Source organism: Notamacropus eugenii, chromosome 5 (genome assembly GCF_028372415.1).
Source record: "Notamacropus eugenii isolate mMacEug1 chromosome 5, mMacEug1.pri_v2, whole genome shotgun sequence".
Classification (NCBI taxonomy): Eukaryota; Metazoa; Chordata; class Mammalia; order Diprotodontia; family Macropodidae; genus Notamacropus; species Notamacropus eugenii.
In genome coordinates, this window is record NC_092876.1 from 119,240,708 (window position 1) to 119,259,001 (window position 18,294).

The 18,294-nt window shown below is 37.6% G+C and overlaps 1 protein-coding gene across 2 annotated transcripts in view; it reads left to right on the forward strand.

Moving 5' to 3' along the window:
• Positions 1 to 18,294, forward strand: part of PRCP (prolylcarboxypeptidase) — a 74,500-nt gene that overhangs the window by 43,788 nt on the left and 12,418 nt on the right. For both annotated transcript variants that reach the window (XM_072610716.1, XM_072610715.1), the window contains exons 5-8: positions 211 to 368; positions 6,058 to 6,230; positions 14,081 to 14,245; positions 14,465 to 14,652. In XM_072610716.1, coding sequence (XP_072466817.1) covers positions 211 to 368; positions 6,058 to 6,230; positions 14,081 to 14,245; positions 14,465 to 14,652 — 684 coding nt within the window. The remainder of the gene's footprint in view (positions 1 to 210; positions 369 to 6,057; positions 6,231 to 14,080; positions 14,246 to 14,464; positions 14,653 to 18,294) is intronic.

The window sequence follows — 18,294 nt, forward strand, 5'->3', positions numbered from 1 at the left end:
TAAATCTGCAGATATATTTTATATTAGAATTGTTCATTCTAATCTGAATTGTAAATCTCAGTTTAGATTCCTTCAGTGAATAATTTTCCTTATTTCATCATCTGCACAATCTCATCTAACATTTTAAAGTTAGAATTCAATTAGCTAATCTTTTTCTTTTTTTCCCTCTTCCTTTTTTCTACTTTTCCTCTTTTTCCTTTAATTGTTAAGAGCTCTTGCAGCCTCTGCTCCCATCTGGCAATTTACAGATTTGGTCTCTTGTGGAAAATTTTTTGAAATTGTAACCAATGATTTCAAGAAAAGTGGTTCTCAGTGTTCAGAAACCATCCAGAGTTCCTGGAAAGCAATTGATAGGCTTGCATCCAAAGGTAAGTAGGTGAAATTGATTTTCCATGTCAAATAGAAGTTTTTTTAAAAAGTGCCCAAATCAGTTTTCACTGGTTTTTATTAAGAATCTGGGGTTTAGTCTGAAAAAAAGATTTTGAATTATAGAATGATGTTGCAGGTATTTGTTTATTACTGGATCTTTAATGGACACTTTTCTAGTTCCCTGGAATCCCCTGCTTACATCAAACATGGCTGTCTGATTAACAGTTATGGCGAAGAACCCCATATAAAGCAGGTTCAATTTCATTTCAACAGATTTTGTTAATTTCTTTCTATATTTAAGATATTGTGGTTTAACAATAAACAAGAACCAGTTCCTGCTGTCAAGAAGATTTTTAATTTAGTAGGGGAGTTGTCATACTTTTTCTCAAAACTTCAAATGTGTGATTTCAACAATTTGGGTATTTTCATTACCAATGTAGATCAAAATTTCCTTTCTTTCTCCACCTCCTCTCTCTTCCCCAATCTCCCATCTCTTTACTTACCTTAGTAGATGGCCTCTATAAGTTGCAGTGGCCCAAAAAATTTTATCTAATGGCTTACTTTCTGGTGATGACATTTTCAAAACAGTGCTAAGCTGGACCTTGGAAACAGACTTGAGGCCTGGTATTGCACTTGTGTTTGGAACCTTTCTAGACTGACCTACTGGTTATGCCCTCCTGGCGTAGTTTCCAACAACTTAGGGTCACCTTTATTTCACAGTGAGGCACTGGGGTAAGATGTACACAAGACATACACAGAAGGAGGAAATTATGAATAGTAGAGGGGGGAAGAGGAGAGGGATTTGGAGAAAACTCTAAGGAATAGGTGACATTTGAATTGGTCCATGAATGACAGTAGAATTTTTAAAATTAGGGATACCAGAAGACATTCCAGGTAGAGTAACATGAAGAAAGGCATTTAGGTAGGAGACTGTAGGGCATGTTTGGGGAACAACAGAGTGTTCAAAACAGCCACAACATAGGATGTGTGAAGGTAGATACGAGGCAATGTGACTTCCAAGTTGGGGCTGGAGTATGTAGGACCTAGAATATCATGCAAAGGAGGTTGGACTTCATTCTGCAGATGATAGGGAGTCTGCATCATGAGGATGACATGTTAATAGCTTTTCTTTAAATTAATTTGGCGGAAGTGCATAGAATGTATTGGAACAAGGACTAACTGGAGTCAAGAATATTGATTAGAAGGTTAATGCATTAGTTTAAGTGAGAGCTAATGAGGGCCTGAATTAAGCAGTGGGAATGAAAGGGAAAAGATAGATGCACGAAAGATTTGGAAATTAAATTGATTATACTTAATGACTGATTGAATATATTGTAGGGGCAAGGGAGAGGCGAGAGAAGAAAGGTAACTGATCTATCTTTAGGTGACTAGAATGGTAATGCCTATAACAAAGATAAGAAAGAAGAGCAAGCTTAGTATGGAAGAAGATGGTTTGACTTTTTTGAATTTGAGGTACTTATAGTAGAGATGTCAAATGGGCAGTTGGAAATAGGGATCTGGAGCTCATGTGAGTACTGGATATGATAGGAGAATCATTTAATAGAGATGATAGGGAGGCTCTGGCAGTTGGTGAAGTTGTCCAGGGCAAGAATGTAAAGGTAGTTGAGGAAAGAGAGCCAACAATTGAAGCTTTGAAAGGGGAGGAAGAGAAAAACAGATTAGTGAAAGGAGGCAGCAAGAAAAGTTAGAGGGGTAGGAGGAAAAACAAAACATTGCCACAGAATCTAGGGGAGGAGTATATTTCAAGGAAGTGGTGGTCGGGAAAATTCTAGAGAAAAGTCAAGGATGAGAACCAGCCCCCTCAAAAAACCCCCAATAAATTTGGCAATTAGATCATTGGAGATCTTAGGGTAATTTTTGGAGACTGGTAAATGTTAGAACATAATTACAAGGGATTAAAAAAGTGATTTGAGAAGCAAAGACGGGTAGAGGTAGCTAAGTATAGATGATTTTAAGAAGTTTTTTTTTGCTTTTTTTTTTTTAGTGAAAGGGAGGTGAGAGGGGACAGTAGCTTAACAGGATAGAGAGAAGGATTATTTTTTTTAATGATAGGGAAAATAAATGTGTCTTTATATGGCCGAAGGATAAAAAGTCAGTGGAGAAGAGTTATTGTAATAGCCTGCTGGTAGATCTGCCTGCCTCAAGTCTATCCCCACTCTTGTCCATCTTCTACTCAACCACTAGAGTGGTTTTCCTAAAATCTCAAGTGAGATCATGTCACCCCAGTAAACTCCAGTGGCTTCCTGTTGCCTCCAGGAGCAAATATAAAATGATCTGATTGGCATTCAGAGCCCTTTATAACCCAGCTCCTTCCTCCACCAGTCTTCTTACATCTTACTCCCTGACTCATACCTTTCAATCCAGTGACATTGGCCTTCTGGCTGTTCCGTGAACAAGATACTCCATTTCTTGGCTCTGGCCATTCCCTCTGACTGTCCCTCATGCCTGGAATGCTCCTCTGCTGCAACAACTGACTCTCTGGCTTCTTGAAATCCCAGCTAAAATCCCACCTTCTTTCTTCAAGGAAGCTTCCTAATCCCTCATCATTCCTTCTTCTAATTTTCAAATTTAGTGCCTTCCTTCTTTTAATTTTTTCGTATTTATCCTGTATATTGTGTGTGTGTTTGTCCTTCGTTCTGAAGAGGACCATGACATCATGATGATGACATGACTTGCAGTTGACTTTGATTTGAGTGAGGGCGGGCTGTGCAAGGTCACCAATGTCATTTCTCCTCCTGAGTCATCTGGGTCCAGTGGCCTGATATTCATCAGGATGGCTGGAGATGGCCCAGAATGCAGTCTGAGACTCTGGTCCTTTCAGGCTAAGGTCTTATCACAATCTCACTTTGATTGATTTATCCTGTAGATATCTTGCTTTGTATGTATTTATTTGCATGTTATCTCGTCCATTAGTGAGCTCCTTGAGGTCAGGGACTGTCTTTTACCTCTTTTTGTGTCCTCAGTGCTTAACACAATGACATTAAACATTAAGGAAACAGGAGATATGCTTATTATTTATTGACTCACTGACTAACGTATTGAAAATGTCAGAAAGAAGGGATTCTTCATGGTACAAGATCACTGGGGGATGAGATAACAATGTCATGAGAGCAGGGAAATGGACAGAGGTATTACTATTGGAAATGGACAACAGGGAGGTGAGGGGAGAAGAGATGTCATGCAAAAACTTTCTTTGGGAATGAGGACTGCATGGTGGTGGGTTGAAAGAAAGGAAGATTAAGGAGCTTATACTTGATAGACTTTATCTGAAGAAGGGCAGCTAGGTGGTACAGTGGAGAGAGCACCAGTGCAGGAGTTAGGAGGACCTGAGTTCAAATCTCACCTCAGACCCTTGACACTCACCAGCTGTGTCTTGGGCAAGTCACTTAGCCCCACTTGCCTCATCCTGGGTTATCTCCAGTCATCCTGATGAATATCTGATCACTGGATTCATATGGCTCTGGAGGAAGTGAGGCTGGTGACCTGCATAGCCCTCCCTCACTCAAAACAAAGTCAAGTGCAAGTCATATCATTATTTCTCTGATGGCATGGTCTTTTCAGGCAACGAAGGACGAACACACACACACATATCTGAAGCAGCTGGGCAGCACAGTAGATAGAGGGCTAAGCCTGGAGTCAGAAGGACCTGAACGCAATTCTGGCCTCAGATGCTTACTAGCTCTGTGACCCTGGGCAACTCAGTTAACCTCTATCTGCCTCAGTTTCTTCAAATGTACCCCACCTGCTAGGGTTGCTGTGAAGATCAAATGAGATAATATTTGTAAAGTGCTTAGCACAATCTCTGGTGCATAGCAGGGACTATGTGCTCTTGTTCCCACCTTCTCCTCTAAAGTAGGAAGACAGTGATGGAGGAAGGGGTGTCATTGGTGCTTTGAGGATAGTGAAAAATGTTTGAACAGTTATTCATCAATGAGTAAAGTTAGCTCCTTGGAGCTCATGGTAGGTATTTTATGTACACTAACATAAATGTGAATAAATGAATAATAGGTGCACTGAAAATAGCTGCTTAGGTAGCAGGAATGTGTAGTGACATTAATCAGAATTGTAGCTTTGCTCCCATGTGCTTGAGCATTGTTGGAGAAAGAACTGGGGGTGTAGTGTACTCAAGGTCAGAATTTAGAATGAATTTACATTCTAATGAGGGAGACAAGCTCATATTGTATGTTTTACACACATATCCATACAACATAAAAATAATGTTAACATATACAAATGTGTACAAAATAGTTAAATACAGTGTATTTTGGGAGGGAGAGTTCTAGTGGTTGAAGGAATCTGACAACAAGGACCCCAGCATACACAGGAGGGCCTGCTGTATAGGTTCTTACATCTGCTTTTCTAAAAGGAGGTCAACAATCACTTTAATCAAGATATCATTCACTTAGTTCAGAGGAAAGAATTAGCACCCTGAACTTCAGGGAAAATACAGAAAAATAAAAGCCAACAGACAGGGCTTCCAACTGTCTGACCATACATCACAGATCAAAAGACAAATCCAGTGTCTGACCCATACATACATACATATACATATACATATATACATACACACACACACACACACACACATACATACTTACCAGAGAGAGAAGCACCAACATCTGAGTCTTCAAAGGGGGAGGAGGGAGGAGAGGCTCCTTACTGGTTGTCTAGAGTCTCATCTGGCCAAACAAATACTTCCAGTGAGTAAGCCCCAAAACAAAACCTCACCTCAGAGTATATATACACCTTTCTGAGCTGGATGGCAAGACCCTTTTGACCCAGTGCCTCAAGAGAAATTAACAAAAGGTACTGAGGCCTGTTAATGGGTTAACCCGCCAAATTTCAAGGAGAGAATGTTGACTGAGCTGCATCTTAAAGGAAGAATAATGATCTATGAGGTATAAATTAGGGACTGGGAGAGTGTGTCCCAGGCCTGGCAGAGAGCTAGTTCAAAGGCACAGAGAAAAGAGATGGGAGGGCTTTATGCAAGGAGCAGAGAGAACACCAGTTTGGCTGGATCAGAAAATTACAGAGAGGGAGAAATGTCCAGTGAGACTGGGAAGATAGGTTGGAACCAAGTTGTGTAGGCCTTTAAAAGTCAAATGGAAGTGTTTATATTTTGCTCTAGAGACAATGGGAAGCCCCTGGAGTTGGGAGTAGGGGAATTGTGTGATCAGAACTGCACTTAGGGAAAATGACTGGTAGAATGAATGTAGGATGGACTAGAGAGGGGAGGAAAAATTCAACTGAAACCAATGCAGGAGGCTGATGGAGCAAGTGAGGAAGGATAAAATAGTAGAGACAAGGGGAAAGATGGGAGAGATGTTGAGGAATTAAAAATGATGACATTTGGCAACTTATTTGATATGTTGGAAGAGGAAAAGTGAGGAGTTCAGGATAATGGCAAGTTTATGAATCTCAAATATACAAAACAGAGAAGAGAAGTGGTTAGGATTAAGCTATTAGAGAATAAAACCAAACCAAGACTTCTGGGACACTCCGCAGAACCTCAGAGGTCCTTTGTAGCTCTGAGGTTGTAATTCTCTATTATCTGAGGCAGCAATTGACATGAAGTATTGTGAAATAAATGGCTATTTTTCAAATATTTCTGTTGACTTGTAGTTACCAAGTGAAATAAATGATAAATGATTCTCTTTTTTCCTGCAGGTGAAGGTTTGCAGTGGATTTCTGAAACATTTCACCTGTGCAATCCATTAAGAAGCCAGACTGATGTAATCATGTTGAAATCATGGCTAGCTGAAACTTGGGTGAATCTGGCAATGGTGGATTACCCATACAGTTCAGACTTTTTAATGCCTTTGCCTGCTTGGCCCATTAAGGTAACAGAAATGTGTTCTTGAGTCATTCTTAATGATACTTTTGTGTTTAATATGCATCTCACTGTCACCATTAGCTTGGGAGACATTTTGCTGAAGAAGATTAAAATGGTGTTTTACTCTATAAAATCTAATGCTTTTGTAAAGTCAACAAGCAAAAAGCATAGCGAGATCTTGTACTCTGTATCCTTTGAGTCGATTGTGTGATGGTAAATATGTCCTATACTATGGGAATATCACTTGCAAAAACCCGCCTTTTGCTTTTTAATGTTCTCATTAAGGATTCCCCATATGAGAGAGTATAGCTTGTTCTCATCAACACTTTCTATAGATGAATTAGTTATTGATGTTCTTTCAATTGCCTTTATTTTGTAATAAGGTCTGAGATCTTTTTTTCATGACTTTGCCATCTTACTGCTTGCTATTGGTATACTTGGAGAATCAATCTATGAACACCCTCAGAATTGTGTAGCCTCCAACTCAGATCTCTTCTGTGTATACATTGTAGAGTCCTGCTGGGGTTTTTTTTCAGCTTTATTTTTTTCAGTACTGTTTCTGCTTCCTGTATAGTGTCCAGGGCAAGGGAAATGGTAATCATGCTGCAGTCTGTCCTGGTCTAACCATGTCTGGAGTATTCTGTTCAGTTCTCTCAGCTCATTTCAGAAGGAGTACAGGCAGTTTTGAACATGTCTAGAAGAAACTTACCAGGAAGAGGGCAGAGGAGACCTTGGAATGCAAGGATTGATTGGTGGAACTGGGAATGTGTAATGTGGAGAAGAAAAAACCTTGGGGTTCAGGAGGGGCTTAGAAGCGGGGTAGAGAATATGATAGTAATCTTCAGAAATTTGAAGGGTTATCATTCCTGGAAGAAGGATTAGACTTTTTTCTGCTTATTCACTGAGGGCAAAAATAGAAGCAGTAGACATAAATTGCAGAGAGGTAGGTGGGGGCTTAATGTAAAGAAAACCTTCCCCACAAATGGAACTGTTTCAGAGTGTAATGGATTGCATCAAGGGTTAATGGATTTCCTTCCTCATCAAGACTGTTCAGGCAAAAGCTGTATAACCTGCTTTTTCCTAGTGATGTATCTTTTGGACCACATGGTCGGTCATGAGGCTGATTGGTGAAAGGAACAGCTATTCAACTTACCATAGAGTCAATGTTTCTTAAATCTCAGAAGCAGAATCACTAGTGAGTTTTGATTGTAAAAAGTTTTTCTTTTGGGAGATCTGGTATCAAAATGATGAAGGGAAAGTATCCAAACTAGCTAGCTTTTTTCATAAGAGTATTCCTCTGTACAAAATAGTCCAGTGGATAGACCTTTGGAATTGAGAGTTAGGTCAGTCTCTAGTAACCATTGCATTACAACACACCATAGTGGGATGGCCATTTTAAATTCTTTCCCTTAGTTTTCACATCTATAAAATGAGAGTAATGCTTGAACCTCTGTCCTCATGGGAATGATATAATAAGACAGCAATCACAAAAGTGTCTTCGGTGCTTAGGCACTGTTATAATGTACACCCAAGGTACTGTTTTAAAAGTACAAACTTACTGAACTCTTCTTGTTGATGTTATTTTTTTCAAGATCATAAATTTTTGCGTCCTGTTTTTCTATATGTTTCTACTTTTTTCTTCTTTTGATGAGATGTATTTTTCATCATCTCATTTCAATTCATGTTTACTAGCTTTGTCCTAACTTTTCAAAGTTGAAAGAATTCTTGAGTGATTGAACTATACTTCTCTTTGATGTAATTAAAAAAAAAAACCCTTGATATACTCTGTTCTTGTATTCATGTATGGAAATATTTGTTGCTCCTATTTTCAGTTTTGTTTCAGTATTTCTTTCCTGAATTTCAGAAAATTTCAAATGCCTGCTTTTTTCAGTTTTCTGGTTTTGGATCACTTTATCTCAACTCTTCATTCCATTTGTCCATTCCTGACCTTCTTTCTGTTGTTTGCTAGCCAGTTGGTGACCATTCTTTCAGTTGGATGGTTCCATTTATTCAGAACTTCCCCCCACCCCACCCCCGATCCATTTCCTCCTTTTTAAAGGGTTGACAAACAGCTATCCTTTTCCGATTTGTGACTTGAACTAGGAATTTCAAGGTAGCATCTTATAGATGACATATTTAAATATCTCTAAACTACAGAGGAATTCAAATACTCGATATCACATACTTGGAATCATCATTGGTTAGTATCCAAATTTCATTTTCTATCTCATTTCAAGTAATCTCCTTTTGATTGTTTTTGTACATTTCTGTTTGTATAGATGGGTTCAATTTCCTTTTGTTTATTGTTAACAAAAGCTGCACCATTCATGCAAAAATAATCATGCATTGGGTTGATGGATTAAAAATAAAATGAGAGGAGAATAGAAATACCCCTGTCATTTGATTGTTCAATCAAAATAAACCCTTCCAATATTGGCTCTCTTGTCAGGCTAAATAGCAGCCTAAGGGACACTGTACAGATTTTATTCCCCCTGCATTTTTTCTTAGGGAATAGCTCATGAAACCTTTTAGCTTAGTCTTCTGAGCATATAGACAAGATACAGTGAAATAATAAGACAAAAAATGGAAAATCCCTTCCACTTGTCCTGGTGTTTTATAACATACATGACCTCTCTGGGTGCTTTAAGCGGTTTAGGTGCATTCTATGAAAAGGGAGCTTTTAATGACAAAACTAATGTGATTATCTGAGTGAGAGTGAGGGGTATTGAGGACTGAGGGAAGGAAAATCTGTTAGAATAGTTGAATGTATCTGCTTAATCTTTTCTGTAATATGGATGGACCATAATTTCTGAAGGGAAGAAATTAGCCTTTAAAAAAAAACTATTTTCTTTCCTTGTCTTCTTTCCAGACCTCTACTCCCTTCCCCCCCAATATATCTCATTCTCAGATGTAGGACCACTGGAAGTTTTAAAAAGAATTATGATTTTTGCTTTCCATGGCATGTATAGGAATAATAGGATAGAACCCTATATATTTGTGGACAAGGGAATATGCATTTATTAAATGCCTAATATATGCAAGACACTGTGCTTAAACTCTGCACCAGTACTGTCTCTTAATATTTGGGTGTAAAGTTGACTAGATTGTCTCAAGGTTAGAATTTTCCTTTCCTTTAACCTTTTTGGTTCCTCGTGATCAGGAGGTTATTAATGAAGTAAGCTCTTGAATGTTCTTCTTACATCTGTCTTCATAGCTGTGGAAGGAAGGAGAACCCCCAAAATTCACCCCTGTAAAGTACTTTGCAAGCCATAAAGTGCTCTAGAAATGCTGAGCGGCATGATAGTTATTTGTGAAAGGAAGGTAGTATCGACTTAAGTGCAGCCATTTCAGGTGCTGATGCCTGAAGCACTAGTTACTCCCTTCACTACCTTGTACTAGCCGAAGAGTTCTCCTCTCCCCACTATTGTAGCCACAGGGATAGTCTTTTCATTTTGAGTGTTTGCCTAGGCTCTTCTGATACTTGGAACCTGCATCCTCATTGGGTACGGGTACTCCCTCCACCAGGAGCTACACCCTCCACCAACAGATTGCTACAATTTTATTATACTGTTTGATTCTTGCCCCTAGCTTTCTATACATCATTCATAAAGGGTCCAACTAACACATTCTGGAGGCCTAAGTTTATTTTATATTTTTATGTTTGAGGCTAAATGATCAATTTCTCTTTATTATCCATTGAGGTATATTGGCATGAAAATATCTTCACTTAAAAATATTGCCCCCAGTATTCCTTTCAGATATTATTTTTTAAGTTGATGCTTTAAAAAAAAAACAAAACCATACATTCCAGTAAGCACACAACTTGTAAAATATACGTGTTAAACACAGTTTTCCAAAACGACCTTTAAAAATGGCTTTGATGGATAGTATGTGTTACTTTCCACATTTCATTTACTAATGGTTAATGGAAAAGAAGGATGTAGACTTTAATTTGAATTATTTGATATCTAGATTGTCCATTATGTTTGATCTCAGTATTGTTCTATGTAACATTGTCTTCATTTGTATTTCTGTGGTTAGGTTGTGTATTTTCCTAGTCTTTTTTCCTTTACATAGTATCACTTCATGTAATTCTTGCCAAAATTCTCTGCATTCTTCATATCTGTTGTTTCTTTTAGCTTGATATCGTATCACAATTTGATTAAACAGCTGTTTTCCAATTATTGGACACAAAATTGATTTTGCTTTACACATATTGTTATTTTATTTTTTTTTTGCACATAGATCTTCCTTACTCTGTTACTTTCATTAACTTACTTGAGGCATAAACCCACTAGTGGGATTTCTAGGTCAATAAATAGATCTAAACAGTTCATTTTTTTTTTAATAATTTCAAATTGTTTTCGAGAATGATAGGACAAATCAACAGCTCTACATTCATGGTGCCTGTCTTCCCACAATTTCTCCAATATTGATTTTTTTTCTTCTTCTTTTACCATCTCTGCCAATTTGAATCCAAAGTGATGCCTTTGGCTTATTTTAATTTGCGTTTCTCAGATTATTAATGATTTTGAATGGTTTTTCAGATGTTTGCTAATATAAAAGCTGTTCATAGTTGCTGGCCATTTACTGTCTATTTGGTAATGACCCCAAATAGCAAAGACTTGTGTAATTTCTCTATAGGTCTTAGAAATTAAATTTTTATCATATATACTTAATGCAGATATTTTCCCTATTTATAATTTTTCTTTTTCTTGACACAATGGTTTTGTTTGGAAAAAAGCTCTTAAATTTTACGTAATCAACATCGTCTCTTATTTTCTCCATTCTGCAACTTGAATATGAATTCGTTCGTATTCAAAGTTGTGAATGATACAACTTCCCATTTTCCTTTAATTTTTTTAATGGTACAGTGGTTTATATTCTCTCTTCATTTAGAATTTGTTGTGGAATATAGTGTAAGATCCTTGGGTTCTGGCAATATTACTTCTTCATTCTCATTCTCACTATACAACTAATTGATCTGCCTCATTTTCTAGTAACACATAACTTTAATGTCTTTTATATTATTTCTCAACATACTGTCCCTTTCACTTAGCATACCTAGAATATACTAGGTATACTGAGGAAAGTAACCAAACAATCTAAGAAATGGAAAAGCTTTCAAAATTAGTTAAGTAGCTGAAGGGACACTTGAATTATTCATGGGGTTATATATTACTATAGAGAGACTTCAGCATAAGAGATATGTATAACAACTCACATTTGTATAGCACTTTATTGCTTCAAATCACCTAAATACCTTATTTCATTTGATTCTTACAACAGCTCTGTGAGAAAGGTCGTGCAGATATCATCATCATCTCTGTTTTGTGAATAAGGAAAGTCTAATGGGAGGAACTTGACTAAGATTACACAGCTAAGAAAGTGAAAGGGTCAGGATTTAAACCCAGGTCAGCAAATTCAGGGTGAAGGACCCTGCCAGCTGTATCCTTTTCCCTTTCCTTAGATGAACACTATCCAAGGAGCCATTTTATTACAAGAGATTTCAAATTTAGTCCTTTCTTGCACTTTCTCATGGGAAATGGAAGATTTAAATATTCTATAAAGTATATGTATATATCACCAAGGCTGTCTTCTCTTACAACACACAGTTTCTTTCTGTCTAGGTTCTGCTTGAACACGCACCATTATAGGGAGCTTTTTCAGGCAAATTATCTCATTGTTGGATAGCTTTATCTTATATGGAACTGTCATCTCCCCAACCATTACTATGTACCTTCCCTCCCTCCCCCCCATTCCTATTATTCTTCATTCTAGTTGTACTCCGGACTCTCCAGTTTTCTGTCTTGAATGGGACATCTGGTACTGGTCACAGTATTCCAAATGTAGGTTTATGATCATAGAGTACTGTGGTATTATCTATCATCTGCTTCATCGTAGACATCATACTTTTTTTAATGGAGCCTAAGATTTTGGAATTGTTTGAAATTGTTGATTGATTGGCTAGGTGAGTGTTTTTTTAGTGACTCCATTTTGAGATGACTGAGCTAAGTGTTAGTGTTCAGATTCAAAAAGTATATAGCTTAATTAGTAGTTGAATATTTGATAACTTTAGCGAGTAGTTCCTAACTTTCAGATGCTATTGAAAAGCTCTGGTTGGCATTTTTCATGCTAAGGCTAAAGATACTTGTCTTTATATAAGGAGTTAGTATTATTACTCCAAATAGAGGAGATTTGCCAGAAAAACTTTTCCATTTCCTTGTAGGATCAATTCTTATTTTCTTATTGCATTCTTATTTTCATTCCAGAGCTGAATGGCTTGTACTAGTCAACTCTGTTTAATAGAATTTTACTGTTGTTGTGTAGTCCTGACTCTTCGTGACCCCATTTGGAGTTTTCTTGGCAAAGATACTGGAGTGGTTTGCTATTTCCTTCTCTAACTCATTTTACAGATGAGGAAACTGAGGCAAACAGGGTAAATGAGTTGCCCAGAGTCAGACAGCTGGTAAGTGTCTGAGACAATATTTGAACTCAGGAAGATGAGTCTTCCTGACTTCAGGGCCAGCACTGTATTGACTGTGCCACCCCGCTGCCTTCTACTTTAGCGTTGTACAGCACTTAAACGTTTAATAACTCTACCCTGAGAAGAACACAGAAACAAATGGGATACAGCCCCAGTCCTCAAGGGTTGGTGGAACCTTCCTATAATTTCCCTTAGCTTGTTGGATTTTCTTAATTTTTCTGCTTTTGCTTTTCTTTTTTAATTTCTTAAGACTTTAAGCATGAGCAGGGGGAATTCAGGCTAAGTGTTAATGATACCTCATTTGAGAAGGTTAGCAGTTTGTGTTTTTTTTTTAAGAAAAGTTTTGAAACGTGCAAATGTGTCTTCTGTGCTTTTCCACGTCTCCCTTGCAGCAATTTTTTTTGTCTTCTCTTATTATATATCCCTAATTCAGACTTGCCCTTCTCCTTTTTCAAACTTCCCTATTACTTATTTCATTTTTCAAGAAGCTGTTCCCAGTCAGCTGCCATATTGGGAAAGAGCAGAGAAACAAATCCATGCGGAGGTCTTCCTAACTTACAAAAGCTTCATGTATTGCCCTCCCCTCCCCCTATGATTCTGTGACCTTTATGTCTTTTGTTTTTGCTTCACATGCATTTCTAAATATATTCTTCCTTTGGAGCCATTTTCTAGCTATAACCCTCTTCTATCCCCTTTCCAAAGAGTTCTCTCTCATAACAGGGACTAAAAAAAGAGAGGAAAAACTGCATTGTAGGTGAGCTAATCAATACATCAACTCCATCGGAAAGAACATTTAGTATTCCATACTCATTTTCTTCCACCAAAAATACGAGGGAGATGGGTCTTCTCTTCTTTGTGGGGATGAACTCGACTATTTTAATCACATAGCATTTTATAGCAATACGCAATTTTTTCGTTGTATCTTTTATATTGTCATAGTAATTTTGTTTGTCCTTTTCCTGGTTCTATTTACTTTGTTTTTCATCAGTTTATATAAATCTTTCCATGCTTCTCTGCATTCTTCATGTATATTCTGTGACTTTTAATGAGAGAATTCCAGGCATTTGTTATAGTTGGGGGCAAGGGATTCTTTCAGCATTCTTCAAGTCACATCTAGTAGGCAGTGCCTCAAATGTAAAGTTAGCTTTGGGATTACTTAGTGAAAGTGGGAAGCTGAACTTTATTTTGGTAGTCTTAGCACCATAGAGAGTTCTAGAAAATAATAATAATAAAAATAATAACATTTTATCATCATCAAAAGACACCATAGAATTAATGGCAGGCTTTCTGTATAGTTTAGACAAAATTCAATTTTATATTCATTTTTTTCTTTCCTAATATTCTATGTTTTAATCTTTTTAAAATGATAGGAGGTATGCAGATATTTGACAGATCCCAGTGCATCAGATAAAGTATTGGTACAGAATATTTCCCAAGCAGTTAATGTCTATTACAATTATTCTGGAGAAGCAAGCTGCCTGAATACCTCACAAACAGCAACAAGCAATCTTGGGATCCAGGGCTGGAGCTATCAGGTAAAGAGATATAATTTTCCTGTGAAAGGGCCTTCTTTAAATATCATCTGCTATTAATTTTCAGTTAAAGATATTCCAAGCTATAACTTCACTTAATTTTTATCATTTCACTGCTTCTAACTTTTACTTGATGGCCCGTTTTCAAAGTTTATCTAAGACAAAACCAAAGATAGTGATTTGGGTAAAGCAGGTCTAATTTCTTTCATCCTTGCTTTTCAGGCCTGCACAGAAATGGTAATGCCCGTTTGTACCACTGGTATCAGTGATATGTTTGAACCTCAGACATGGGACTTTGCTGCATATTCTGACCAGTGTTTCCAAGAATGGGGTGTGAGACCTAGACCTTCATGGATTCCAACAGTGTTTGGCGGTAAAAACATCAGCTCACACAGTAATATCATCTTCAGGTGAATATCTTCATGAATTGCAGAGGCATTTTGGTCTCAGTAAAACAACTGAGAAAATATGACTTGGAAAACACTAGTGAGCTGTGTGGTTTGAATTAGAAATCTTAGGTATTTTATTCCTTGAAAGATAAAAGAGGCAGAAAAGAAATATATTTTGTACTTATTACCCATTTGCTTAGATGGCTTCACCAGGGCAAATTGAAGCATCAGGTATTCCTCCCATTTCATCTTAAGAAGCTAAGTATTTGGGGTGTGTTTATATTAAAGTCAATTGAGTGAAATGTATATGTGAGTAAATATGCTGTGAATTTGGAATTTCTTTAGTATAGCCTAGATCACTAGATTTCCCATTATAAAGGTAAGAGTTAACCATATTTTCCCCACACACTTAGAGCCAGTGGCTTCCAGCGAACTTGCTTGTCTTTGTAAAGAATGCGCTATGAGGGACACACACAGACCCTCCAGTTCAGGGTCTTTGTTTAAATTGCAGATTCATTTCTTTTTGAAACTTCTTTCAACAAAAGTCAAAATTAGCTGTTGGGTCATAGCAAATAGGTGCAGTCTTTTAAAAGTGAGAAGTAGTGGCTTAAACTAGAGGATTACTCTGGGGCTTTCAGAGGCAGGCATTGGCTGGCTTTGCTAAAGAGTTGCTGTCTTCCTTTGCTCTTGCTTTTACTAGCTCAGCAGGGTATCAGCCCCAAACTAAAAACTGTGTCACTTTGATGGAAAACTTACAGCTCCATTTTGTTGAATTTCTTTAAATTGAGTTACTTGTCTTCATTATAATTCTGTAAAACTGTACTGTACTACCCAGCTTTATAAAGTGACAGTTGAGCAAATAAACCTATTTTAGAGTATTCAAGGGGGTCTATGCCAGATTAGGGTGCTTGCAACTAGAAAAGTCTGAAGCAGTCAAATGAATGAGAAAAGAAATAAGTGCTTAAACACAACACTGAGACTCAAAGCTCATCTTTGTTCTTTCAGAGGCAGATACTTTAGAAACCTACCTTCACTTACCTCATCTGTCTGGTGGTTGTTTTTTCCATTAGCTTCTCTTAAAGTGGTTGTACAGCATTTTAATATCAATTGAATAATACATACATTCAATCAAAGTTCTTTTAAGTATCTACTATATACAAAGATGTAAAGTGTATGGCCCTGCCTTCAGGAAGCTGACAGTCTAGCAGGTTAACACTTCAAGTTCCTTCTCATGGGTCTTTGTGGTGAATTTAAGTTTTATATTTGATTTGGTCCTACCAAAAGGAAATCATGGTTGGATTGAAATGGAATCCTAGGACTTTGTATGATAGTTTCACATAGGAAGTGCTGCAAACCGTCTCAGTCGTTTTTAGCAGTACTGGTGATACTTATAATCAGCAAATATTCACTGCATGCCTAGAATGTCTTACTTACCATGCTGAGTGCTGGGACTACAAAGGCAAACATGAAACAGATCTTGCCTTTAAGGAGCTAGTATTCTATCAGAGGAAATGACATTTACACAGAGGCCTTATAAAATATATTCAGAGGAAATAAATGGGGTTAGGGAGAGGCCAGAAGGGGGATCAGGGAAGGGCAGAACTTTAGTAAAAGTTTTGAAGTTTTGAAGGAAGTTAGAGATTCTCAGAGGTGGAATTAAAAGGGAACTGCCTTCTTGTTGTGAGGAATGACCTCTTGTTAAAGGCATAGAGGCAGTAAATAGGATGTTATGTGTTAGGAATGGCAAGGAGGCTATTTTGAATACTGCATGGTACATGTAGGGGATGAATACCTGATGAGCCTGAAAATGTAAATTGGATCTAGATTGTTAAGAATTTGACATTCCAGACAGAGGAGAAGGCAGGAGTAGACATCTGACAAGCAGTAGGGAGCCACTAGAGCTCTTTAAGCTGTGGAGTGATGTGGCTAGACATGTTCAAGAATATAACTTTGTCAGCTTGTATGGAATGAATGAGATATGGGAGAGACTTGAAGCAGGGATACCAGTTAGGAGGCCATTCTAAGAGTTCAGGAGAGAGGTGATAAGGACCTGAACTAGAGTGATGGCTGTGGGAACAAGGAGGATGGATGTGAGAGGTGTTATGGAAGTAGAGTTGACAAAATTTGGTAAATGACTGGACATAAGGGGTGAGGGAGAATTGGAATAATAGCTAGCTTACAAACTTGATTAATTAAAAGGATGACAGTACCTTCAGCAGAAATAGGGAAGTTTGGAAGAAGAGTAGGATTTGGGGGTAAGGAAAGCCAATGAGTTCTGTTTTGTGCCTGATGAATTTGAGGTTCTTTGGGTACATCTGATTTGAAATATTGAGTTGGAAGTTGGTAATGAAGATCTGGAACTCAGGAGAGAGACTAGGACTGGATATATGGATCTGAGTTATCTGTGTAGAGATGATAACTGAGCCCATGGGAGCTCATGGGATCACCAAGAAAGAAAATACAGAGAAAAGAGACCAAAGATGGAGCTTTTGGGCACATCTACATTTAAGGAACTAGACATAGATGATGCTCAGCAAGGAAGCCTGAAAGGCAAAGGGAGAACCAAAATAGAGTGGGTTTATAAAAGCTAAGAAAAGAGAGGATCTAGAACTAGAGGATACTCAACAGTCTCTGTCTCTGTCTCTGAGGAAAGATCAATAAGGATGAGAACTGAGAAAAACCCATTAGATACAGTAATTATGAGATCATTGGTAACTTCAATTACCTCCTGTAGTTTTCTCCAGGAAGTTTTTCCCAACACTTCTTAATTCTAGTGCATTCCCTCTTTCAATTATTTCCTGTTTATCCTGTATACATCTTGTTTGTATATGTCTATTTGCTTTCTTGTCTCCCCTCTTAGATTGTGATTCCTTGGGGGCAGGGACTCTCTTACCTATTTTTGTATTCCCAGCACTTAGTGAAATACCTTGTATATAATAAACCCTTAATAAATGCTTATTGACTGACTGGAAAGAGCAATTTCAGTTAAATGATGAAATCAAGTCATAAGACAGATTGTAAGGGTTGGAGAAGTGAGTAAGAGGATAGAGGCAATGAGTGTAGATAGCTTTATCTCAGAGTTTAAGGTGAGATATAGGAGGATAGCTTGAGGAAATGGTCAGGGCACTCAAGAGTTTTTTAAGGGTGGGGAAGACTAGCATATTTGTAGATAGTAGCAAGAAGGCAGAAAGCTGGGACAAAATGAAGATTAAAGAGAGGGAATGGTTATGGGGACAATTTGTTGGAGAAAAGATAAAGAATACAAGTTAGAGGAGTTGACGTTGGCAAGGTGGAGGGTCACCTCATCATCATTGAATGCAGTAGAGAAATAGTGGAGCATAACATCATGTAGAATCGAGGAGAAGAGAGAGCAAATGGTTAATGTTGAGAAAGTGAAACTTCTCCATTTGATAACACAGAAAAAAGAGAATGTTTGGAAAGAGAATGTGTGTAATGTAGTAGAGGATCAATTAAGTAGGAGTCAAAGATTACCTTGTTGCAATGAGGGCCCAGTTGAAATCATATAGCATAGATTTGTAGTAGATTTAGTCAAAAGAGTTGTGTCTTCCTCCAGAACCATTCAGCAAAATGTGAGGAGGAGTAGAAAAGGTAGATAGTGAGATACAGGATACAATAAATAATAAAAAAAATTTAAACTATTTG